The sequence below is a fragment of the Lissotriton vulgaris genome, chromosome 8 (assembly GCF_964263255.1).
Source record: "Lissotriton vulgaris chromosome 8, aLisVul1.2, whole genome shotgun sequence".
NCBI lineage: Eukaryota > Metazoa > Chordata > Amphibia > Caudata > Salamandridae > Lissotriton > Lissotriton vulgaris.
Genome location: NC_141696.1, coordinates 1,360,002,816 through 1,360,028,508, shown reverse-complemented (window position 1 = coordinate 1,360,028,508; position 25,693 = coordinate 1,360,002,816). Strand labels below are relative to the sequence as shown.

The following is a 25,693-nucleotide window of genomic DNA, read 5'->3' as shown; positions in this document are numbered from 1 at the left end:
TCGACGCCGAAGAAAGGTGGAAGGAGGCCTGACGCCATGGGAGGTTCGCCAACGTCCCAGGCTGATAAAGAAGGCAGTTCTCCGGGCTCGGTGTATTCCGAGGTATATACCCCGTCACAGAGGCAGGTTACGCCACCGCCTCCATTGCCGAGGGGTCCCCCTCCGAGGAACCCTACTCCTCCTCCGTTACCACCACCTCAGCCCGGATCTCGGTTACCAGAAAAGCCGCCTCCGGTTCCTCCGAGGTCTGTCTCACTGCCTAGACTTCCGACCCCTCCCAAGGGGACACCTAAGCCGAAGTCCCCGGCCAAGCCTAAGTCGCCCACTCCTGTGGAACCGGCGGATCGACCGAGGCCGAGGAAGTCCCGATCACGCTCCGGACGGAGAGGAAGATCGAGGAGTCGACGTAGATCCTCCACCAGATCATGGCGTCGCCATAGGAGGCGGGGTTCCAGGTCCCGCACGGACTCCTCCAGGACCCGCTCCTACTCACCGACTTTATCGGACTCCCCTGGGATCAGGGTGTCTCTAGTGGACGACATAAGCACATTCCAGGAGGTTCTCCTGAGGGGGGCTGCAAAATTGGGTATCACGGTGACGGCTCCAACACCAACGACGTCCGTGATATTCGAAACGCTTCACAAGAAGCATTTGTCTCGCCCTCTACTACCACTAGTACCTGGATTGCTAGAACCTGCAGAGGAGCTGTTCCTCACACCAGCGGTAGTGAAGGCCGCTCCCTCCCGACTTCTGAAGAAGTACAGGGCCCCGGATTCGGACCCTGCCTTTCTGAGGATAGATCCAGTACCGGATTCGGTGATAGTAACGGCGGCCAGGAAGTTACACTCTACCTCCCCGCCCTCCACCGTGCCGCCAGATAAAGAAAGTCGATGGATCGACTCGGCTGGAAGGAAGGCTTGTGGGACTGAGTCCACGGCCATGAAGGCGTCCAGCGATGCGGCGCTGCTAGGACGTTATGACCGAGCCCTGTGGGACTCCCTGCAACAGTTCGTGGAACTGCTACCAAGAGACAAGAGGGAGGACTTCCAAGAGATCCTCAAGGAAGGGATGCTGGTGTCAAATCAGGTCATCAGCGCAGCGGCGGATGTCTCCCTGTTGGCTGACCATGGTTACTGTCATGGGATCAGTCAGCGGCGCCATGCTTGGCTCAGGCTCACGTCACTCAAGCCGGAGGCCCAGCAGCGGGTGGCCAATCTGCCATTTTCCGGGGAAACCTTGTTCGGAAAACACGCAGATGATGAGATGGCCCGCATGAAGGCGGAGGCGGAGACCCTTACGGCTGTGGGCTTGGAGAAGCCCAAAGAAAAGAAGTCCTACCGCCCGTTCCAGAGATGGTTCGGTGCACAAGGAAGAGGACGAGGGCAGTCTTCGGGACAGCAGCAGCAGCAACAGCAGCAGTTCCGGAGACCCTTCCAGAAACGCCAGAAGGGTAGAGGGGGACAGCAGTCCTCTACCACGAACAAGGGCCCGGCCGGGTCGCGACCCTGAGCTGTTACTTCCCCTTCATCCGTTACCCGCTCCGGTGGGAGGAAGCGTTCAATTTTTTCTGGCAGAGTGGAGAAAAATTACTCAGGACAAGTGGGTGCTGAATAATGTTTGCAATGGATACAGTCTTCGGTTCATCAGCCCGCCTCCAGTGATCCCTCCGGTCAGCTCACAGTATCAACTGCGCGAGCTCCAGGCGGAGGCCGATATCCTGTTATGGAAAAGGGCGATAGAAGACGTACCTCTGTCTCAAAGAGGAAGAGGTCTGTACTCCCGGTTCTTCCTGGTTTGCAGGAAGGACAAGAACGAGTTTAGGCCCATTCTGGACTTGCGACAGGCAAACAAGTGGATTCGCAGAGAAAAGTTTTGCATGCTGTCGTTGCATCAGATTTATCCTCAGTTGCAACAGGGAGACTGGCTTTGTGCAATAGACCTACAGGATGCGTACTTCCATGTGCCCATTACATGCAAACTCAGGAATTTTCTGCGATTTCAAGTCGGCACCAATCATTATCAGTACACAGTACTGCCATTCGGGCTGAAATCTGCGCCCAGAACATTCTCGAAGTGCATGGCAGTGGTAGCGGCGCACCTAAGGAAGAACAAGGTGTTTGTCTACCCGTACCTGGACGATTGGTTGATCAAGGCCTCCTCCTTCTCGGAAGCTCAAGCACACTTCCAGAAGACGTGTGTTCTCTTGAACAAGCTGGGGTTGCACATCAACATGTCCAAGTCTGTCCCGACTCCGGTCCAGTGCATTCAGTACTTGGGAGCCACCATCAATACGCTGTCAGCAAGCGTGTCTCCTTCGGAGGAGCGACGACTATCGATCCTTCGGAAGGCTGAGGCTCTTATGACCGCTCCATCTACAACAGTGAGGACGGTGTCTTCTCTACTGGGGTCGATGGCCTCTTGTATCTTCCTCAGTCCTCATGCACGGCTGCACATGAGACCGCTGCAGGAGTGCTTGGAGGACCAGTGGGACCAGAGGAAAGGATCTTGGGACGACAAGATACGACTGTCTCTGCATGCTCTTCAGTCTCTGAAGTAGTGGTGTTCAGCGGAGAATCTCCTTCAGAGGGGTTCCCTTCCACAAGGACATTCCCATTCAGACTATCGTGACGGATGCCTCTCTCCACGGCTGGGGAGCGCATTCGGGAGACTTGCAGATTCAAGGAACATGGTCCCCGATGGAGTCCATGTACCATATCAACTTCCTGGAACTCAGAGCTGTTCACTTGGCACTGAAGGCCTTTCATCCGTCCTTCCAGACCAACTCTCTGCTTGTACAGATGGACAATACGACCACGATTTATTACCTCAACAAGCAGGGGGGGCTCGAGATCACGCACTCTGTCGCAGGAGGCGCAGGCGATCTGGCACTGGCTTCTGGCCAGAGGATTGACGATAACGGCTACCCATCTGCCAGGTGTGCAGAATGTTCAGGCAGACGCACTGAGCAGACTGATTCAGGAAAACCACGAATGGGTCATAAACGACGAAGTACTAGGAGAAGTCTTCGAAAGGTGGGGGACTCCAGACGTAGATCTGTTCGCCACCGCCGAAAACAGCAAATGCCGAGACTTCGCCTCCAGGTACTACCAGCAAGGGACGCTGGGGAATGCGCTATGGATCAACTGGTCGAACAGCTTTCTGTACGCTTTTCCACCTATTCCCCTGATTCCAGCGGTGCTCATCAAGCCGTCCCAGTCCAGGGCACGGATGATCCTGATTGCCCCGGAATGGCCCAGGCAGTGGTGGTTCACAGACCTGCTTCACCCGTCTCTCCTTCCGCACATACGGCTGCCGTGCAGGCCGGACTTTCTCACGAAGTTCGGGGGGCAGATGTTGCACCCGAACCTCTCATCTTTGAGTTTGGCGGCATGGCTCCTGAGAGAGTGCAATATGGCCATTTGAATCTACCAGATGATTGCATGGACATACTGAAGGAGGCTAAGCGACCTTCTACTCGGACTTCCTATACTTACAAGTGGAAGAGGTTCTGTATCTGGTGCAAGTCCAAGAACTATGACCCAACAACGTGCAAGGAAGACGTCATTCTTCCTTACCTTCTACATCTGGCGCAGTCTGGCCTTAATGTTCATTCCATTAAGATTCATCTCGCTTCATTGACTGCCTACAGGAAATGCCCTTCACAGACTTCCTTCTTCCAGATCCCTGTGATCAAAGATTTTTTGGAAGGCTTGAAGAAAGTATTCCCTCCTGTCCGGCTTCCTTCGCCTTCATGGGAATTGAATGTGGTGCTGTCCAGATTGATGAAGGAGCCTTTTGAACCTGAGCCTGAGCAACCTTGGCCGATGCCCGGTGGAGCTGTCCTATGCAGCTATAGAGGAGTCTGGCCCCTTGGCCGTCACCTACCCAGCCGGTCATCTGGCATTGTCTTCCTCGTCTCCCCGTTTGTGTCTCCTTCCCTCCTCCACCTCCTCCCTCTGTTTCTTTGATTCAAATTGTTGTAACTTTGTAACCTGTAACTCGCTGATCTTCATGTAAAGCGCTCTGATACCTCCGGGTCTAGCCAGCGCTATATAAAACTTTGTAAATAAATAAAAATAAACCTATTCATAAGGCTTCGCTGCAGCACCTGTCCTGGAAGGCGGCGTTCCTCGTGGCCATTACATCGGCCCGCAGGGTGAGTGAAATTCAGGTGTTGTGTTGCCGGGAACCTTATACTGTATTTCATGCTGCTAAGGTTGTTATGCGCACTCACCCTAAGTTTCTTCCCAAGGTTATTTCTGATTTTCATGTCAACCAGACTATAACTTTGCCTACGTTTTTTCAGAATCCTTAATCTCCAGCGGAAAGGTCTTTACATTCCCTGGATGTTAGGAGGGTGTTGAAATTTTATCTGGATAAGACCAAAGATATTCGTAGGTCAGACCAATTGTTCATCAATTATGGTTCACTCAGGACGGGTCTTGCTACCTCGGAGCAGTCCATCTCTAGGTGGATTGTGTCCTGCATACAACGGTGTTACCAGAAAGCTAATAAGACCTTAGGGGGTAAACCTAAGGCTCATTCCACCAGGGGCAAAGCTGCCACAATGGCTTTGCTCTGTAATTTTCCTATTGCAGAAATCTGCAAGGCCGCCACTTGGAAGTCGGTCCATACCTTTGCTAAGCATTACTGCCTGGACACTGATGCCAGGGCAGACGCTCAGGTTGGGCAGGCTTCGCTGCGAAATCTGTTCGCACAATAGTGGTGTTATTTCTCGTTTCTCCACCGCCGCTTTGGTGTGGGGATGGGCTTGCCATTCTATTCACTAGATTATGACTATACACAGAGATCCCCTACTACAGAAGGAGTAGTTTCTGTCCTGTAACTCCAGTTCTGTAGTAGGGGTATCTCTGCTATAGTCATAAGCGCCCGCCCTCCTCCCCGGTGGAGAGAGAGATATGTTCATGTAAGGAATGCTACAGGTCTGGCGTGTTACGCCTTCCAAAAGAACTGAAAGTAAAAGGGACCTGCAGTGCATTCTGGGATACTGTGAAATTCTGGAAAGTTCTCTTAAAGGCACAGTATCCTGTTTTGAGCCACATAATGGCAGCCTATGGGGCTTGTCTGTCCATGTCCAACACAATTGCACAAAGTTCCCCTGGGGGGTAGTTTAAATCTAATAAGGAGCGGTCTGTCTGTTTCTCTCCAAGAGTGGTTGTATGTGGAATTCAGGGAAAAGTATCCCTTTTTGGAATTTAGGGAAACCTCACACAACAGGATGGTTTTACGGCTACTGTCATATCACCAACCGATTGTATCGTGTCATCATCGGCTTCCTGCTCCTGCGCCAAGCCGGCGCTGCAATGCCTGACGGGTAGCACTCAGTGCTACACTTTTTAGGAGGTCTTTTATTCCGTTGCCGTTGTTTGCGTGGGTGTGAGGGGCCCTAGTGATAAAGTTGTGAGTGTGAAGTGAGGTGATTTTAAAAAAAGTTAGTGTAGTCTACTCTGGGCAATTTTATTCCTGTAGCTACATACTTTATTAAAACTAAGAGGGGTATGGGGATTCAACCAATCAATGTGTGGGAGGCCCGTTCACCCTCAAAAGTGATCAGGTCGACATGTTTCATGCCATCACAGCAATTCTTCAGGACCATAAAGGGGTGCTCATAAACTCAAACGGAGCCCAAATTGGGCTGCGAAACAAGGTGAATACAACCTGAGGGGACAGGATCTGGGACAGGAGGAGTTCCTGTATCATAGTCCGCCCTGTGGGGAGATGAGAGAAAAAACAGTTGATGGTGGCTTTTTTTGTCAAGCGTTAACAACTAATCCCAAATATATGGGATCACTAGTTATGTTTTCACCTAGATTTGTGAATAACTATAACAGAGGAGAGAGGTGGAGTCTGTTTGCAAGACTGTGTTTAAAAAGAAGATCGGGGGTGGCGCACCATGTGGACTTGCCGCCGCACCCTTTCCCAAACAGTGCGGTTAAAATAATTAAATACAGTAGATAATTTAAGGACTTCTGTGCCAATAAAGAGGGATCTCCTGTATATTAATGGGAGATCACGAAGACTAAAAAGAAAGTCGAAACCCATAGACTTCCCCTCAGTCGCTGTTGAAGGTCCCCACAGTCTGCTTAAGTGGGACCTGCGTTGTCGACTGGAGATCTGTAGGGATGGGGTATAGTAAGAGGATCTTAGGAAGAGTTTTAGTCTTAACTCTGGGCGTTTTAGGTTCATTACCGTGATGGAACAATGCGAACACACAACCAGTCTTGCTGGGACGTTTAGAAGTCAGGCGGGGATGTCAGCGGCAGCGCGCCACTCGTGGTGAACTGCAGCCCAGCCGAGAGTGCAGCCGGACCTACTCGGGATATCACGGCCTCCATAGTGCCCCCCCGATGGTAATCCGCGGTGTCTTGGAAATGACATGCCCAAGCAGACCAAACTACCGCGTCCACAGTAGCCCAAGGTGGGGTAGACGCGAGTAGGGGGCCGCCAGTCCCTCGCGGCTACCGGGGATGGCTACCGTGACGGTTAGACACCCGGGTCCTGTAGCGGCCTCAAGTCTGTGCTAACAGCCCGGTAGAGGGCCACTCCCCCATGACCCCCCGTGTGGCAGCATATCCGTGGATAGCAGACGTGTTCCGCAAGTTCACAACGTCACCACCCCGGAATTTAGGTTACCTCAAGCCCTATCAGTCCCTTACCTCGGTAGCGCTTGGACGTTACCTCTATACCTAGGTCCACTTGACCGGCGCCGCTCGGTCGTGAAACAGCTGGTGGTGCTGCCGAATTCTCAACGCCCTTAAATCTCGTGGTTTTCCGATGGGAGCGTGTTGAGTTTATCCGTTGCTAGGCGACCAAGGTCCATGTCTTCCTCTCTATCATCCCAGAGGGTTTTTACTGCTGACGCAAGGGAAATCTGGACAGACTTTGCTGTTTGTGGATTTTTGGTGGAATTTCTAGTTGAAGTACTGGACAGTGTAGCCTGGTTATAGGCTGCATTATCTGTCTTTAATTCTCTCTTAACTGTCTGTGCAGTTCTGCATTTTTTCGACACTTTAAGAGATTATTTTGATTGCTCCGGGGTTCACGCACATGGGCGGGACTATTCACTAGATTATGACTATAACAGAGATACCCCTACTACAGAACTGGAGTTACAGGACAGAAACTACTCCATCATGCTTAATCAAAAGAACACAATAGGTAGTAAATGAAAGAAAGTGGACATGATGGAAAGTCTTTTTGTTTTTCAAAGGATTGTATTTGACCTTCCTTTGTTTAAAGGTAACTTCAAAAGCCAATGACCAGCCGGCACATGTTTCGTCAAGGTAATCTAAACCTATGCTTGCGCTGGCTGTGCCTGCTGCTGCAAGGTCCCATTTTTTTGCCTAGTCTAGTCCTCCACAAATCCTATCACGTAATGGATGGTAAAGAGTGGGTCGCGGGCAGTGTTGCAAAGCGCCTCCGGCTACATTCTTTTAGAGACCTGCCTGCATACGCATCTTCTAGCACACAGAAGGGTTGGTAAAATGTAAGGCCTCCTGTTGTTCCCTGTCATCATTTGCACAGTGGGCTACCCAAAACTGCCTTGGTGCTTGTCACTCCCTCACAAAATCAAGTGGCCAGTCACTGATTGAATAATAATGTAAGATGCAAATTGTAGGGCAATGGGTGAAATGGCAGAGCCTAAATGTCTGGCCATGATTGGACCTGCAACAGCCAAATTAACCCTGAATTGTTTTTTACTATTAGTGCCCTGTATATGGGACTTTTGGTCCCCAGTATGCTTATGGATTTTACCATTTAATACACAATGTCTGCAATCTCTGTATGAAAAGTGGTTGTTAATTTACTTATTACGATCTAGTTGTGACATCACCTGTAAAGTGATATAATTGCTCAAATGTTATCACCTATAACCTAGTTGAGTTGTTGCATCACAATGTCTGCTGCCAGAACTAGCAGACTGCATCAAAGGTGGCAGAAGGCACAAGACACATTGTTATGGGTCAGGCCATGGGCTGCCCTTGCAGCTTTTTATACTGTTGACCAGATTGATCCAGCTAACTGAGCATTAAAAAGCTATGTGTGGAGGAAGTATGTCCATCTGATGCAATAACCAAAGGATGCCATGAGAACATTTCACACTCTGACACCCTTTTCCGTCTATGTTCTCACTACTGTGCCAATTTACTTTAAAATGAAGCACTGGCTTAGCTGTTAAAGGAATATTAAGGTGAGCTCTTCCTGTTATACCACAATATGTGGTTCTGGGTTTAAGTACTGCAAGAGTTCAGCCTCCAGACCGGCATTTAAAACATCCTGCTTTTAAACTGGTTTCTTATTGAATTACTCTTGAATCTGTGTAGCCAAGACATGCTCCTTTCCTCCTTTATCTATAGGTTTACAAGGACCCTTGACCAGTTCAGTCTTGTTTTAACCAAATCATTTGCTTCCATTGTTTCTTCCTTTTTAGCAGAACCAGCGGGTAAGAAGGGCAAGAAAGGAGGTGGGAAAGGAAAGGAGAAGGAACCAGAAGCACCAGCCATCTATGAAGACCCTCCTGAAAAGTTGACATCTGCTAGTGGGGGAAAGTCCAACCTGAAAATCTGCTCCTGGAATGTCGATGGGCTGCGGGCCTGGGTGAAGAAGAATGGCCTAGATGTGAGTTCCGCGTCTCCAGTCGTACATCCGCTCCAAGAAGGAATGCATTCTGCCCTCTTTGATTCATTGACGTTTGTTCTTCCTAAAAGCTTTTGTGATTCCAATCGAACCGGCATAAGTTCTTGAAAGCCCCTTCTATATTGTCCATTCAGAACTCTATTTGAAGTTCTCTCAGCGCAGACCCACATCAACAGTGACAGAGTCAATATGAGTACACGTTGCCGTAACCAGTGTAGCCTATCAGGGGTCATGGAACTTCCAGAAAATCACCAACCTCTTGCAGTTGCGACATCCAAACTCTGGAACCAACTACCTACAGAGTTAAGATTTCTGACATCAGAATCCCTATTTCGAAAAAAACTGAAAACCTGTTTTTTCTCCCAAATTTAATCTTAATTGCCTCCTCTCACACTCCCCTGACTCTTCAGAGATAAGGTCTTCAGCGCCGGGACACCTCCGTCGGAGGTAGCTGTGCGCTCTACAAAATACTAAATAAATAAATAAACCTGTAGAGCAAAGTTTCTGTTGAAAACATAATTAAAACCATTTCTCAATTATACTGATAAACAATTATCATTGCGGACCTGCATTCTTGTATAGTTCACAGGGCCTGGGTTGAACTGAGAAAGTTCTGGTAATCAAGCGCCACCATGCCCAAAGGCACAAGTGGCATGTGATGATGTGATCCGCGAGCAGAGTTTGCATGGAGCCGACCGTAGCTCTGGCACCTAACTTATGTTTTGGTCACATATGGCAAACACTCTGCTTGGGCCACCAGTGAAAAACACTTCACCCAAACGGGAGGTGCAGCTGCGGTATCACCTGGCCGGGTCTCCTGCAGCACAGCGGTAGTACCTGCTGTGCTAATCTGTGCCTATCTCAGGACTTCTTAGGCAGCCAAAGAGTCAAATGGGACCATGCACAGCAGGGAGATTTCTGTTGCAAATAATATAAACAGTCTCCGCTTAATGTTTGCTATATTCACTATTTGATCTGGGTGGCTAATCAGCGTTTCCCTGAACCGAGGAAGGAAGTAACAAACACCACGGTATATACAGTTTTTTATTTTTTTGGGCAGGTTTGTTTGATATTGTGGGCACTACAGTATTCTGCCAATTTGACTGGAAATATGTTATTTGCGAAATCTCAGTGTGTGTGAGTGTGGGGCGGGGTCTGCTGAAAGTGGATTCTAAGAGCAGGGTTGACCGGTCCATGTTGTTGCTGAAGAGTAGATGTGACAGATAATGCTTGAGGTATCGCACACTTTCCTAAAGGACTGTTCGTTGTCCCAATTAATAATACGTTTGACTTGGCAGGAGGAAGAATCAAATCATTCTAAGGCTGAGCCAGTGATGCTTCCCCAATCATTTTGTTGTGACAAAGAACAAAAGCAGCTCTTCTGTGCCGTTGTGGTGCCCTTTTGTTTGTCTGAAGCCTGATGGAAGGATGAGATTTAGTTTGATGCATTCTTGGAGCAATTTGGTAGTTTACTTTTCATGATCTTGTTGGGAAAGTGTAGGAGATGGGTGTATTGTTGGCCAGCACATCCGAGTGGGTGAATGATATATTGAGCAGAGGAGTGTCATTCTTGCTACTTCTCTGTGCGTTGAGTGAAGGAGAATTGAATTAGAGGCAGGTTCAGAGAAGCTTGGAGTGATCGAGATGGAGTCCAAATTGTTTGGGAATTTCGGGAAATTACAGCAGGAGGTCTTCGTGGCTAATATCTTCCAAAAGCGACTTTTCAAGGCTACTGGTTATGTAATCTCCAGTAAATCTTGAAGATTCCCCAAGTTTTATATTTTTTTGGCTTTGTTTATACGGTTGAAAAGGTAGAATTTTTTGGTTCTTTTGATGTCTTTGTAGTGGTTCATCCTGCACATCTTGTGAAAGCATTTAATCATTCCCTGCCCTTGATTTCCGTATTTGGCATTCCAGATTACAGCTGATGCGTTTAAGTACTCCTAGGTTCCCTTTACACCATTTGTTTGTGGATTTAATGCCAGCCATTGGCTTTTGGGTTTGGAAGGGAGCGAACGTGTGAAAGGTGGATACGATGATGTGCGGGTACTTTTGTATCAAGACTTTGGTTTCTGAAACATGTCAGGGGGTATTCTTCGTTGATGTGTACAGTGCATCAAACTCTTCAGTGCATATTTTGTCTAATTCCTAGGTGTGATTTGTTAGGTCTGGTTATTATAGGCTCGTTGGTTGTTGAGATAAAGGAGATAAACAAGTGGGCTGACCGCAACTGCGGGTTGATCAATGCGTCTTCAGTTTCTATATTGTGTGTGGCCAGCTATGGCATCTAGGACATATATGGGCGATATGGAGCAATGTCATGAATTTGTTCAAGTAAGTAAACAGCTGTTTGATATCATAGGAGGATATGACCATGTAAGTAATCAATGCTGGTTTTCCACTGTACCTTCATTGGTAATGCATTGCAGCAAGTGGTGTAGTCTCGTCGAATCACTATCTTCCTCTACCTCATTACCCCCTTTGCCACCCCACCCTTGTTAACTGAAATATCCAGGCACTTGTACTTCATGGTTGTCTATGAAATCACTTTAACATTTTACTCTTCCTTTGACTTCCATCAGTGGGTGCGGCAGGAGGACCCAGACATCCTTTGCCTCCAGGAGACCAAGTGTGCAGAGAAGGCCCTGCCAGCTGACATCAAGGACATGTCCGAGTATCCCCACAAGTACTGGGCCAGTTCTGACGAGAAGGAAGGCTACAGTGGGGTAGCCATGCTGTGCAAGAACAAACCAGTTAAGGTCACCTTTGGCATAGGTAAGCAGAAGGTCTGCAATACTTGCAAGAGAGTAGTATCTAATGTGGGTGTGGTTTCGTGTCCATATAGTAAATGTTCTGTGTTTATTTGGATACATCCCCTTTTCTGTCCCTGAAAACTCCTACGACAAGCCAGCGCTACTCTGACTGAGGATTAGAAATTTAGAAGTGAACAAAATCAAGTGACCAACTGGGAAGGCTGGGGAGTGGCCTTGCTACTGTGACCTGCAGAGAAGAATGTATATATCCCTGGAGGAGGAGCTGAATTGTTTGTGTCAGGATCCTCAGGAGGACCCGTGTCTAAGAACTGAAGGGCAGATGTTGCACAGCAGCCAACAGGTCATCTAAGCTACACAATTCTGGTCATGTAGCTGCCTACTTATGAGACAACACAGAGGGTGGTTAGCCCCCTTCCTTCTTACCACACCTGTTATATACCTGTATTCCTTATTTCCCATTGAGTCTAGAAGAGCAAGGAGTCAGTCTTTCTTAACATTTATGACGTGAGACCGCTCTGCTGAAGCAAATTGCCCTAATTTCAGAGCCATTGCTTTTTTTGATATTAGGAAAAAAATCACAATTTTACAGTTGTGGTCATGAAGTTGCCCAAAAAGACCATGTACTGGTTAGTCTTGTTTGGACCAGTGACCCTTGTGTTTTCATCTAGTCCTATGTGTGCCCCTGGAAAAATTGGAGTGCGACTAATTATTTTTGAGCTACAGCCCTGTTATGGCTGGATTTTCTGATTAGATGGAATCAGCCCCTAGGGGCCCCTCCAACCCAGCCAGAACGTAATCACATCCCTCCTCAGGACCAACTATCCAGGCACCTGGGTACCTACCTGAGGATGGGGAACTCGCAATATACAAGCTCATATTATTAAAAACACCACTAAATCTATAGGGATACTAAGAATAACTTATAGTCTCGCGGCCACTCAGACCCAGACTAATCTACCCTGGGGCAGATATGACACACAATCCGGTGCGTCTACACACGTGGGTCTGCAGCCCCAGTGCTCTCCCTTATTTCCAAACGGTTCGCAATCCGGCAAACCTCCACGCCAGTCTCCCACCTGACGCTCTCACTTATTCAAGCCACAATCTTGTGGATATACACACTGGTCTCCTACCCAGTGTTCTCACTAACGCCGCATATCAACGACGACCACATTCCTATGAACACCTATATATATATATATATATATATATATATATATATATATATATATATATATATATATATATATATATATATATATATATATTGGGAAGTCTCTTCACTAAGGGTCTGCTACTACAATGATATTATGGGATAGCCGAATTACTTAGTGTCAACAATTCCCTAGCTCAAGGGCTCCCTGTTCTCTCTATTTATTCAGACTTACCGGATCAGGGGCAGCATCTGTTCTGGCTGTAACATCTGACTAGGAGAAAAAGGTTACCTATGCTTTGGAACAGAAGACGCTGTTTATAGGATTATGGGAGGGTGTACTAACTTAGTTCCCTAGTTGCAGGTCTCCTCTCTCCCTCACTATTACTTACCTGATCAGGGGTAGCATCTGTTCAAACAGTAATACCACTAGGAAAGGGGATTACCCTCACTGTATGGGGACAAAGATATACACACTATGTGATTGAGTTATTCCTTGATTTAAGCGCTCCTACTCCCTTCTGATCCATCAGTGGCTTAACGGCAACTGGCTAGAAGCCAGGTTAGCTTTATCATAAAAAAACTCATGCACACTAATTCACTAATTAATGGGGTCATTTATTGTATCAATTATAAAGTATACATAGACAAAACTATGGGGTCTCTATAACTAGCAGTAACTTTAACACACCGCTGAAAGAGAAGGATTAAACATAACAGGAACACTCCGCTGAAAGTGAAAGGATTAGTTAGACATACAATAGCCTAGGGAATAAGAACAAGATTAAGGTGTTGTAAGTGTAACTAATTCAGACTACCTCACCTATTAGAAGGACGATTTCTCTCTCTGCCTCTGGTGGGATTAGGGCTCTCTCTGTCTCTCCCTCCTTCACCACATCACCACGCCTCTGGTTCAGTTGCTCCAGCTGACAGCCTTCTTTGATGCCCTCTGCACTGCTTTCTCTCTCCTCATCTTCAGCAATCGTCTGCCTTCTTTCTCCATTCAAGAACTGCACTCTATTCTGCAGCTCCAGCAGACATCCTCTCTCTCTCTCTCTCCAAGCTGTTCTGAGCTCCAAGCTGAACTGAGCTCCCAGCTGTTCTGTGCTCCAAGCTGTTCTGAGCACCACGCTGAACTGCACACCACGCTGAACTGAACTCCAAACTGAACTGACCACTCCTCCTCTCCTGTAGCTCGCTAATATGGATTCCTCTCCCCTCATGGAAATTTCCAACAGAGGGCTGTCTCCTACCGAATTCCTGTGCCAGCTCCCAGGCTTCCACGCAACCGCAGTGGCCATCTGCTTGTTACGTCTGGGCCCAAGAGAAAAACACATTTCTCGGATAAGAAGCAGTCCTAACTGGATTTTCCTCTAGCACACAACAGCCTTAACTATAAACTTTGCCTTTACCCTGAAAAGCCTCTCAGCTTCATCAAGATGGAGTCCCTCTAGCTCTAGGCCTGTAGGCCTGAAAGGGATGAAATGCTCCTTAGCTCTGCCAGAATACCTACATAAACCATACCAATGTGTCTAATATGTCAAAGCCAATAGGCAATAGACAGGTTAAAGTCAAGCTATTATCATATTAAGCAGCTATCCTCTTCTAGGTCTGAAAGAAAGGGCTTAAAAGGGCCAACACAGGCTAAGAATACCTATACTAGATGTGAGCAAGATTAAGGTCTATATCACTGCTAAATAGAGCCCAAAAACTCTGCCATTACAAGCCCCTATAGGAAAAGTAACCCCTAAGAAGAACTCGGTGAGTATTAATTCTCTATTTCAGTTGGTCCTTTAAAAAGTAGACTGCTCAAATTAGACCATAAATGATAGTTCTATTAAGAGGCTTTGTCATACAACAATAACATCTGGACCGAGACTATTGGTTATTTAAAGGGTGGGCCGAGACTACTGGATTTTAAATTCTACCATTGGTCTGTGTTGGGAATAAGATTAGGGACCCCAATGCTTCTAGAAACAAAAATGTATGAATATATTATCTCCATTTTTACAGCTGATTTTTTTACAGACTATATTAGCATGAGCATGGCCTTTTTATTCCTTAATACAAGGTGCTGTATATGATACAAAAGACTAGTTCTGCCATGCTACATGCATGTACAAAGATTTTATGAAATAACATGTATCCAAATAAAAAATGGGATCTCCAAACACACCTTGCAGGCATTGAGCCTGCGGATGACCTGCTTGGGCCTCTAGGTTTTAGAAGCTTTGAGGAGGTACATTCCTTATTTAGGATTAATAAAAGAACATTTTTTAGACATTTACTATCTCGTTCTTGTTTAATGTCTGATTTTAAGAGGAGATTAAAATGTTCCTAGACTTGAAACCAATGAAGATCTAAGATTATTTGATGCTTCTAAAACTGTTCTTGCATTATGTGCAAACCTATTGACGTAGATTCGGAACAAGATCTGGGTTTTCTTGTTATAAAATATATCCTTTCTCGCCTCTTATCCATATCGTTTTGAATGTTCATGCAAGCTCATCTTTCCAGGGAACATTATTACACTTATTTCTTGGATATATCAAACCTGAAACATGGTAACGCAGATAAACCAGGCAACCTTCTTCATATCCAAGCAACACAATCAAAACTTTAACGTTTCTGAATGGTCCTATTCAGCGGGTGCTCTGGTGTTAAGATACATTAATCTTACAATGTTACTAGGCCGTGCGTTTTCACTGGGTGTTCAATGCACTTACTTTTTATTGCTTGGTTTAACTATCGATCGCTTTACTGTTTTAGAAATTAAGTTAAGGCATTATTCACCTTCTTACTAATGCTCCCTTTCTAGCCACTGCTGTAAATAGACGGTACCAAGATCTTATGCATTGCTATTTGTCAGAACAATCAGTTTTAGAAACAATAACGCCCATACTTTACATGCCAATTAGAGCCCTTTCATCGAAATTTGAAAGTTTGATTCAAGATATTTCAAGAAGAAACCTTTATTTGGATATAAAATATCCATAAAAGTACACATCAAAAATACCAGCAACAGTACAATTTATTATAAAAGAGCAAAACATAAAAACAGTGACTAGATAAAAACTTCCAAGTTGCATTAGAGGACTTCAATAGCATACATATGTTAAAAAAGGCAAGATATGCAAAAACAACAATGTCAGCAATTCCATTTAGACGAAAAAGTTTGTGGTCATGACGATAGCAATGTTGTGCTAATAGATACAGTCAAATGTTCAACAACTACCAGCAGTTTATGGTAAAGTGCAGTCAGATGTAAACAATTTTAGCAGCATAAAATAAAGTGCAGTTTAGTGTAGACTGTGTTCCTTGAAAATAAAAACGTTGACGGGCCCTTCCGGTTATTGAGTGAAATTGCGGTATGCATACCGTATAAAAGTTGTAAAGCCTATGTTTAAAACTGTATTTTCTGGATTCAGAGCTGCAATTACTGCTTGCTTGCACGTCCGGGTTCCCAGCCTGTTCCACTCAATTTTCAGTTTTCGTCTGCGCTGTGGCATAAGAGCAAGGCAAAGACAGACTACATGCTCTAAAGTTTCAGCCGTCTTGCCACACCCCCTGCACAATACATCCTCTGACGTTCGACACCAAGAGGGTAGATCCTTTAAAAATTGCCAGTCACCCAATCTAAGAGCCATGATTTAAGTTTTAAGTGCAAGGGATAAGTGCAGGACAGATAAGGGAGGGGAGTGGCCAGCCCATAAGAATTCATTATTGCCCATGCATGTTTGCGTTTAGCGAAATGAGCTTTATCAGCGATTAGGGACCTCATTCGAATACGTTTCTTAATGCTGATTTTAAAAACTGCCTTACTGGAGTTGATATTGAGATCCCATAATTCGCCCACGGACATTTACTGGACTGCGTCCTTAAAAAAACGGCCATAAGAGCCACCTGGGTTTTTCTATGAAATGTCTAACTAGAGTAGTGACTCCAATGTACCTGGGTCTGCTTGTCTTAGTTTGTGGCACAGATTCAAATACGAGCCAGTGTTTAAAAATTCGTAATTTAAAAGTCCCAGTTCTAATCTGATCTGTGCTGCAAAAGTGGTTTAGGCATGTGGATGGTTTTTTAGTAAATTTTGGTCACATGTTGGTTTAGATCGGCATTTAGTTTTCCCCTAAAGATTTCAATGCCGTACGACAAAGTTGGCCCAATTTTTGCTCTCATGACTTCCAGTAGTGGTGATAAACTCGGACCGGGCAGTTTTTTTGAGAGCTTCGAAAAATTCACCTGAAGGTTCATGGCTTTTATTGATATTTCGCTACAATGTTTAGCAACGGAACCCCTGGAGTCAAAGTTGACCCCTAAATATGTGTACTGGACCGGGAGCAGGAGGTGTAGAAGAAACTGGGTCTGACACTTGTAGTAATGATTTTAGGGAGGGTTTTATTTTCATATACGCTTTTCTTCTCCTGCTAGAGAGTCTTATTCGTGCAAACTCATCCGGCTCCGTTCTCGCGTCCTTGGGGAAAGCTGGGAGTTCCAGGGTGTTTGGTCCACGCAGGGGAGGAGTTTCCGCCAGACCGATGGTTTCAACAATGTCCTTCTCGGGCGGTGTCCTCAGTGTGGGCCGGGACCGTAAAAGAAAGGAGAAAGAAAGGCAATCACTGGGATGTCCTGCGTAGGACGTTCGGGGCCGGGAGTGAGGGAAACCAAGTGAGGAGTGTATTTACAACTGACGGTATTGTGCCTGTCGTGCTCGTGAGGGGAAAGGAAGAAGGAGACTGTACACGTATATACACTAGTCGTTAGGCTGGCCACTCCGACCTACCCAACCCGCCACTCTGCCCCGTACCTTTGTTAGCCACGCTCCTCCCGCGGGAACGTGGCGGGGCGATTCACCGAGACGTTGGCCTCCTGGCTTGATGTCCGCAGCTGGGCTCATCTGGGCTTCTTCTTCGTCTTCTTCACCACTTTTCAATTCAGCTCTCAATCTCCACTCCGTACTGCCGTCCTTCTCCGGGGAAACGCCGTCCGTCGTCTTCCGGGGTCCTCCTCCTTTTGGCTCAGTGACGATCCATATGGGCGGAGTCTCGTCTTCCTCAAAGGCGGAATTAAAGGCGCCTTGTCCTTTTTCGTTCTTGTCTCCCCAACAATGCTCATTGTCTGCAAGTGGCCACTCCTCCGGATAAGGGGAGGTAGGCTGTTGAATGGGAAGAGAAAGGGGCGACAAGGGAATAGCTGACCACCAGTCTCGTGAAGTATCCTGTTCTTCACCGTATTCCTCACAGTGGCGTCCCTCCCCGTCACAATATGTATATGTTTTTCCACTTGTAAGGTTCATATCATTGTATAGCCATCCAGCCCCGATGTTGCATTTTCTACGGAAGATAACCACTTGGGTTGTCTTTAGGTTTCCTCTAAAGTATTCATAGTGGTGGAGCTGTATAGTTTGTTTAGTAGCCTTTGCAGTCCTACCCGGGTGAGACTAAAAAGGACCAAGTTGTCTGCGTATAAAAGATTACTTATTGATACGCCACCGATCTTGGGTGGGTGACTATTTATTTCCTCTAGGGTAGCTGGTAAGTCTGCTATAAACAAATTAAAAAGTAGTGGGGCCAGCACACATCCCTGTTTGACACCTCTGGTTGTCATGATTTTGATGATGATGTGCGTCAGTCCCCAGCTTCACATGTATCCATGTGCCTGAGTGCAATTGGATAATGGCCTCCAAAAGTTTGGCTGGGATCCCCCATTTCTTTAACTTTACCCATAGAGCAGCCCTGGGGACCCGGTCAAAGGCGGCTTTGAAATCTACAAAGCAGCAGAAAACAGCCCTAGATGTAATAAGTGCTTTGTCAATGATTATAGACAATGTCAATAGGTTGGTCATGGTGCCCGAATTTGCCGTGAAACCAATTTGGTTCCTTGGAATCAGGTTGTTCAGCTCTGCCCAGGTTCTCCGCTCCTCCAATAAAATGCCTGCGTAATGTTTTGCCTCAATGTCTAAAAGGGCGATTAATCTGTAATTATTTGGAGAGGCATGAGAACCTGGCTTGTAAATCGGATGGATTATCGCGCCCCGCCAAGAGTCCGGTATGATTGAGTTTCTTAATGCACAGTTAAAAAGGTTGGTTAGGTATCCTCACCAAAGGGTTATATTTGTTTTAAATAGCATCTGTGGTAGGCCGTTTGGGGCCAGATTCAAAATATGATTAATCATACTGCTCATGATGATGAAATTCCTTTTGTTAACCATCTGTCAGAAATAAATGTTTTGCCATGAATTGTCTGTACTTGAATCAGTTCAAGTACCTAATGAAAAACGCCAACCTTGATGAAGTCAGTAGGACTGGCTTTGGAAAGGTGGTGTGATGGTTAAAAAGGGAATTCAAAAAAGAGAGTGAAAGCAAAGGATAAACCTTGGCAAAAGCATAAGAAATAATTAAATGGGAGTTAAAAAACGATAGTAATGGCTCACTAATCCTGGCACTGAAGTGCGGTACTTCCTAGGCAAAGCAGGAAAGTGCTGTCACGCACAATGCGAAATGGACTATTGCTGAAGTGGGTCCGACCCATCGCTGTACGCTGTGGTCTGTGGAAGCAAATGTGAATGACACTAGAACGGACGAATGGATGAAGAGGGCTGAAGCAAAATCCCTCTGTGTGTATAATATATTTTTTTAATTTATGTTCTACAGAAATATTGTTAAAGAGTAAGAGACTTTGTTTTCCCTTAATAGTAGTTTTGATCTGTTCTGTAAATTAACTTGCAACCCAACTACCATTCCACTTATGTAGCGCTGATGTGGTAAGGGAGTTTATTGTGGCTGGGGGTTAATAGATAAAGCAGTGTTTGATGTAACCTGATGAAAACCAGGAAATACATAAAATGAGTGCAAGAATTGTAGTTACAAGAAAGTATTTAATATTTCACAGTAACTCCTGTGGACAGTTACAAGTAGTTGTTATAGACTTCTAATTTGAGACTGTAATCAAGATGGAGATCATGTAATGGAGAACTAAAATTGCAAATCCGCTTTTGCAGAGAAACGCAATGTGTTTTAATATATTAACGAGACTCCTAACTGGATTACTACGTGTATGAGAGAATCACCTTCTCTGCTTTGTAGCCATATGTATTGTTGATAAATGACACTTTTTATGCTTTTGCAGGAATTGAGGAACATGACAAGGAAGGCCGAATAATCACTGCTGAGTTCGACATGTACTACTTAGTGGCAGCTTACGTGCCCAATTCAGGTCGTGGTTTGGTTCGCTTGGATTACCGCCAGAAATGGGACATAGATTTACGTGCCTACCTGAAGGCTCTAGATGAAAAGAAACCTTTGATTCTGTGTGGTGACCTCAATGTGGCCCACCAGGAGATCGACTTGAAGAATCCTAAGGGCAACAAGAAGACTGCTGGCTTTACTCCTCAGGAACGGGAAGGCTTCGGTACCCTGCTGGCTGATGGCTATATAGATAGCTTCCGCCACATCTACCCTGATGTTCCTTATGCCTACACTTTCTGGACTTACATGATGAATGCCCGTGGAAAAAATGTAGGCTGGCGACTTGATTACTTTGTGCTGTCTAAGGCGCTTCAGGACAAACTGTGTGACAGTAAAATACGTTCCAAAGTTACAGGAAGTGACCATTGCCCCATTACTCTCTACATGGCCATGTAAGAAATGTTGCAGGTGGGTCACAGCAGATCTCAAAGGGTTAACATCTTAGTTATGTTTTACTGTAGTATGTTCTTTGGTATCTGTCCTCAGAACTGCCATGATATGTCATTTAAGTTATGAGAGATTTGTTACTCCATGAAACACAAGTTTGCATATAGGTTTTACATAGCATTCTTCAGCGCGTTTTCACCCAGTCTGCATATGAAGTCCACTCGGCAGCGATTTGGTTTGGATTCATCAATGCGTGAGCAGGTCCAGGCAAGTTTAGGACTCGCTTCCGTATTTTTACAGAGATCTGCTACTTGTAAGAGTTTACCTCCTCAGTTCAATAGTTTTTTTACTGTTGTTTTAGCACAGCACTGTATAAAATGTCTGGGTCTATTTCCCCCAAACACACAACACGAAAGCATTTTTCACTGTTGTATCTCAATTTATATAGCAACAGGCAATTCAGTTGTCATCACAAGAACTTGTTACTTAATTTAGAGCTTGTAGAATATCTCTGACGCCATGTCCAAATTGCAACAGACTGTTCAATGTTGATGGAACTGTTTTCTTTTTTTATAGCATGCAGATCTGCAGGGCTCTTTTAGAAGTTAGCTTTTGATATCATTAATATCTTTGTTGATAGTGTTTTTGCTTCCTATAATGTGTCTCATATTCGGCAAAGGCTCTTGCCGAAAATGTGTAGGTGCTATTTTTTTATTTGTTATTATTGTTACATGAGTATTTCTAATCCTGTCAAGCAATTTCATCTTAAGCAGCGGTGTTGATCCAGAAACTGTAGGCTAGTAACTTAGCATTTAGGTATTATTAAAAGCAATGCAGTGATTGCCGTGCTCAGAAGCTATCATCCAGTAACACTATTAGTCAGCAGTTGTCAATAGCAGACACACGTTTCACAAGTCCTACACAGGAGACTTCTTGAATTTCAGGTATCTATTGTGAATTTCATCTATGCAGCATTAAAAATACCAAAATTCTGTATGGTGAATTTGATTCAGTGGTCCGATTTCTTTTGATATCCACTGTTTTTAATAAAGAAATGAAATACCAAATCATATAAAGTCTAGAACTAGTGATGTGGTGGGACCCCTTATTTTGAAAACGCCTTACTGTTATGTCCTCCGTTGTTTAAAAAAAATATATATATATTGTATTATTATTCTAAAAATGGCTACATTCTCATGTTTGAAGAGTACATAGACTTTCATAAAATCTTTTGCTGCTTAAAATCCTTTCTTAAAATGAGGCAAATCTCTCAATCTTCCTGCACAGACACCTGCAATAATTATAACAACAAATTTGCAAGATTTCAACACTATTTCAGTCCTGTGCAACATTTTTGAAGTTGGCTAAAATTAAGACTGTATTAGGATGTTGGAAGTACAGTAGCTTTCCAAATGCACACTCTTTTATAATGACAGCCATGGGAGAGATCTGGCATATACCAAATTGTGAAAGAATTGACAGGCCTTTGCTTAGTGTTACACGGTGTCTAGCCATCTGACGATTCAAAATGGAGGCCTAATGAGACATGTCCTGTTCTGTAGGAATTGTGTCCGGTAAGGTCTTTTTAAAATGTAGTAAGGTTACAAGGAGGCTGAAGGAGACTAAAGTATCTCTTTCAATGAGTTAGCCTCAGTTTCCTTCACACAAAGGTAGATGGTCAGGAAACCACCCCCCTCCCCCCCCCCTCCCTTTGCAGGCAGGCTCCTGATTGGAGCTACCCTCTGTATTTAGTAATGTTATATCCTTACATAGCTCACTTTGCCTGAAAGCTGCATGGGCGAATTGCATGTAAATGCCAAAGAAAGCTCTGAACCAAACATTGGGTAACAGCAGTTTTTTTAAATTATTTTATTCTGTAGTTTGGGGGTGTTAGTTTTTTTTTTTTTACACTGGTGAAGAGATAGATCCTTAATTGTATTCTGGTGGTAAAGGCACAGGCAATCGTGAATTTACATTAATGAAGTCGCAAGCTATTTCTGCTGTTAATTGGAAACAATGAATACTTTGACCTGCAGATTCCTAATGTTGTTAATCCCTCAAAGCACCAGCTTGAATCTGGAAAACACTTGTAATAAATAGCTCCACTGCACCCAAGGGTGTCACATCCCCTGGACATGCTGTCAGTAAGCTGCGTAAGGTGTGTAGTTCAGATTATTTTCACTTGGTGATAAAACATATTTGGCTCGTGTCATTGATGGTGTCAGTGCTGTAATTTATCGTCAGGGGAGGTTTTAAGCAGTTCGTCACGAGGGCCCATGTTATTGTTAGTTTCTTTAACCAAAACTCAAGGATTTCTTTGGCTTTGAGGTTTTATTTAGTAGCCATAACTTAGTTCACCATGTTTTTTTCAGTGAATTTCTGAGATCTTTTTTTAAACATCTATTATGCGATTGTGTTATAACCAGAGCTAACCATAGCTTCACTTGTTTTCCCCCTGTTATTTTTCTATTATTGTATACCACATTCAACAGTTTCCTGCACCTAACCTACTGTGGATGAGCCTCCTCCTGCACTGCACTTTCAAAGCCACCCTGTCCTGCAGCCAGCCAGCTCTCACTGCAAATGGCCCTCCTTTGTGCACATCAGGGGTTGAATGCACCTATCCTGCCCCAAACCTGCTAAACATGACCAAGCCTGAACTGGGCACTTGCCTCTGCTATATATGGCCAACCGCACGCTGTATGCAGCCCTTTGGGCTGGACACAGGTTTTTTTTCTATTTGGCAAATCCACTAGTTCTCCTTTGGTGACCGAGTTATACAGCTAGATTCATCATAGTCCCGTTTTGCGAGTCCTTAATATCGATTATTAAGGAATCGCTATTAAGGACTTGCAAAACGGGATTCATGTAGGAATCGCTAAATAAATTGCGATTCCTACACATTCCTTATTTGCGATTAGCAAATTGCTAATCGCAAATAAGGAATAACTCCCCATTCATTCCTATGGTCCTAAAGGCCCATAGGAATGAATGGGGAGTTATTCCTTATTTGCGATTAGCAATTTGCTAATCGCAAATAAGGAAGCGATTTCAAGGGTGCCAGGGGTGTCCAAAGGACACCCTGTAGCACCCCTGAAATCTAATCTACATTGGTGTTGCGCACACACATGTCCAAAGGACATGCAACTTAGAAAAATGCATTTAAATGCATTTTTATAAGTTTTCGCTATTTACCACGAGGTTTGACCTCGCGGTAAATAGCGGCCCAAAATTGCGATTTTTCGCAATTTTAAAATGGTTCATGAATTGCATTTAAGGAATCTCAAATAGAGATTCCTTAAATGCAATTCCTCGCAAATGTGCGAATTCTTTAATTCTAATTTTGCATTTGGGATAAAGAATCCCAAATGCAAAAATTGCACTCGCAAAGGGCAGATTCTCAGATTCTGGCCCTTTGCGAGCGCAATTAAGCTTGATGAATCTGGCCGATAGTTTGCATGACTATTGTGCAATTTATGGATTGTTAATGTCAGTGTTTCTTTAAGGTTTTAATTCGCAATCATAACTGCATCTTGCATGTTTTTGTGCATTTCCAGGGGGGTTTTTCAAACCAGTTTTTGGTGCGATAATCTAACCATAACTTCACTTCAATCCTTTAAATGAAACTTTAACAAAAATAGTTCATGTAGCTAAAGTTGATTTAAAAAAAAAAAGTTTATGCAAATTGATGAATACATATTGAATGGGATAAGAGGGGAGAGAAGGAATTATAGAGCTGAGCCAATAGGTTGTATTTGCCCTTCATATTCCCATAAGAGTATTTTGCCAAACCATAGCTAAAAAGGCTTAAGGGATGATTCCAAATTGGCACAGGCGCTAATTTTCTGTGTTCCTTTGTACATGAATAATTGGTTACCTCAATGGATATTCAGAATCGCTGGCCTCTGACCTACAGAGCTTGACGGGTACCAAATGTCGGGTATACTGTCTACTCTTCCACTGTTACTAACGTGAGGTTCTGACCTCCATGTGCTTTTTCTCCTATGTAGCAAATATTTTTAAAAAAAGGGCTGACCGTTCATACAATTTAAGCTGTAATCTGTAAGCTCCTCCATATATATAATACCTTAGCAACCGGCCCGCCTCTCTGTTTGATGGATTTGTGTTGGGGAAAGCTAATCAAATTCCCAGATTCAAATTTAGTTTTGTACTACTTTTGTCAATGCCAATCCCTCATCTCGCCTTGAAGGCTTGAAAAAAATGGATGGGAACTGAATGTTGTTACACCAGGGTGTTTAGTGATGTCCTCTGATGCCTCTTCCGGCATCGATACAAAGCCAGCGTACCACTAACAGCAGTCTGAAAGCTTTGAAGTTTCCGTATCTAGTGTGATCCATGGGATTATTGTATAGGTAAGAAATCTACAGGTAGACCGAGTATCCACCAGATAGATCGTTACCACAGGTATGTAACTTTTTCTTCACATACTCGCAATACACATGTTATTGGGGGATTCTAGGGTAACAGCTGTGCACCTTACAAAGTAAATTGAGAATAGTACTCCTAAGTTGACAACAAATGTTTATACTGAACAAAAAAGAACACATGTTGCCATGATTCCCATTTGCAACAAGAGGAGGAGGCTGAGTCTGCGAAGCTACTGACACTGCAGTGAGCCATGTAGAGGAACAGGGAAGGTGCTGGGGCTGTCATGAACCATACATAATACAGGGGATCCAATGACTGAAGTGTGCAGACCGCTGCCCTATGGTGTATGTTTTGGTGGGTGGAAGCAAAATGTGAATAATGCAGAAACAGACCAATGGATGAAAGGAGCTATTCCAAAGGTCTTATAAGTACATTAAATATGTAATTTTACTAAATGAAGCTATTTTGGCTAATGCCAGACTTAAAAAATAAAAATTAAAAAAAAACATGAAGTGACAAAATGGTCTGATACCAGCATGTTATGTCAAAGATGGTAAGACATAGATGTATGATGGCAGGTGAGCCCAATTCCCTAGTAGTAGCCCAGTCACTTGACCTGGTGGTGATTGATGGTTGGGTGAAGGCATGAGTCCCAGACCTCTGGAAAACGGGACTGTCCTGGGAGGTGTCCTCATAGACTACATTTCTCCACAAACAATAAAAAAAACAAAATGAGGTAACCTACTCCAGCAGGTATAAAACAGACCTAATAGGACACCACTGTTGGTCTATCCCAGCCTCTGAGTCAATAAGCAGGACTGTGGTGGTTATATGAACAGTGAAGACCACAACAGAATATCATACTTGTTAATATTAAACCTGTCTACCGCTTCAAGGCACAGACACTTGTCGCAAACAGGTCCATGATGTCTGATTCAGAAGTCTAACCGCATTCTGCGGTTGCCTGACCAGCCTTCCCTTACTGTAAATAGGTTTTTGAAAAGGGTTGCAACATATGTTTTCCCTTTGTTGTACCTCAGTGGGACCTTAATATGGCCTGGACATTTCTCATGTGCCCTCCCTTT

At 44.6% G+C, this 25,693-nt stretch overlaps 1 protein-coding gene across 2 annotated transcripts in view; it reads left to right on the top strand.

The window, feature by feature from the left end:
* Positions 1 to 21,295, top strand: part of APEX1 (apurinic/apyrimidinic endodeoxyribonuclease 1) — a 41,867-nt gene extending 20,572 nt beyond the window's left edge. For both annotated transcript variants that reach the window (XM_086935314.1, XM_086935315.1), the window contains exons 3-5: positions 8,453 to 8,640; positions 11,241 to 11,433; positions 19,714 to 21,295. In XM_086935314.1, the coding sequence (XP_086791440.1) occupies positions 8,453 to 8,640; positions 11,241 to 11,433; positions 19,714 to 20,228 (896 nt within the window). In that variant the 3' untranslated portion in view covers positions 20,229 to 21,295. The remainder of the gene's footprint in view (positions 1 to 8,452; positions 8,641 to 11,240; positions 11,434 to 19,713) is intronic.
* The last annotated feature ends 4,398 nt before the right edge of the window (positions 21,296 to 25,693 follow it).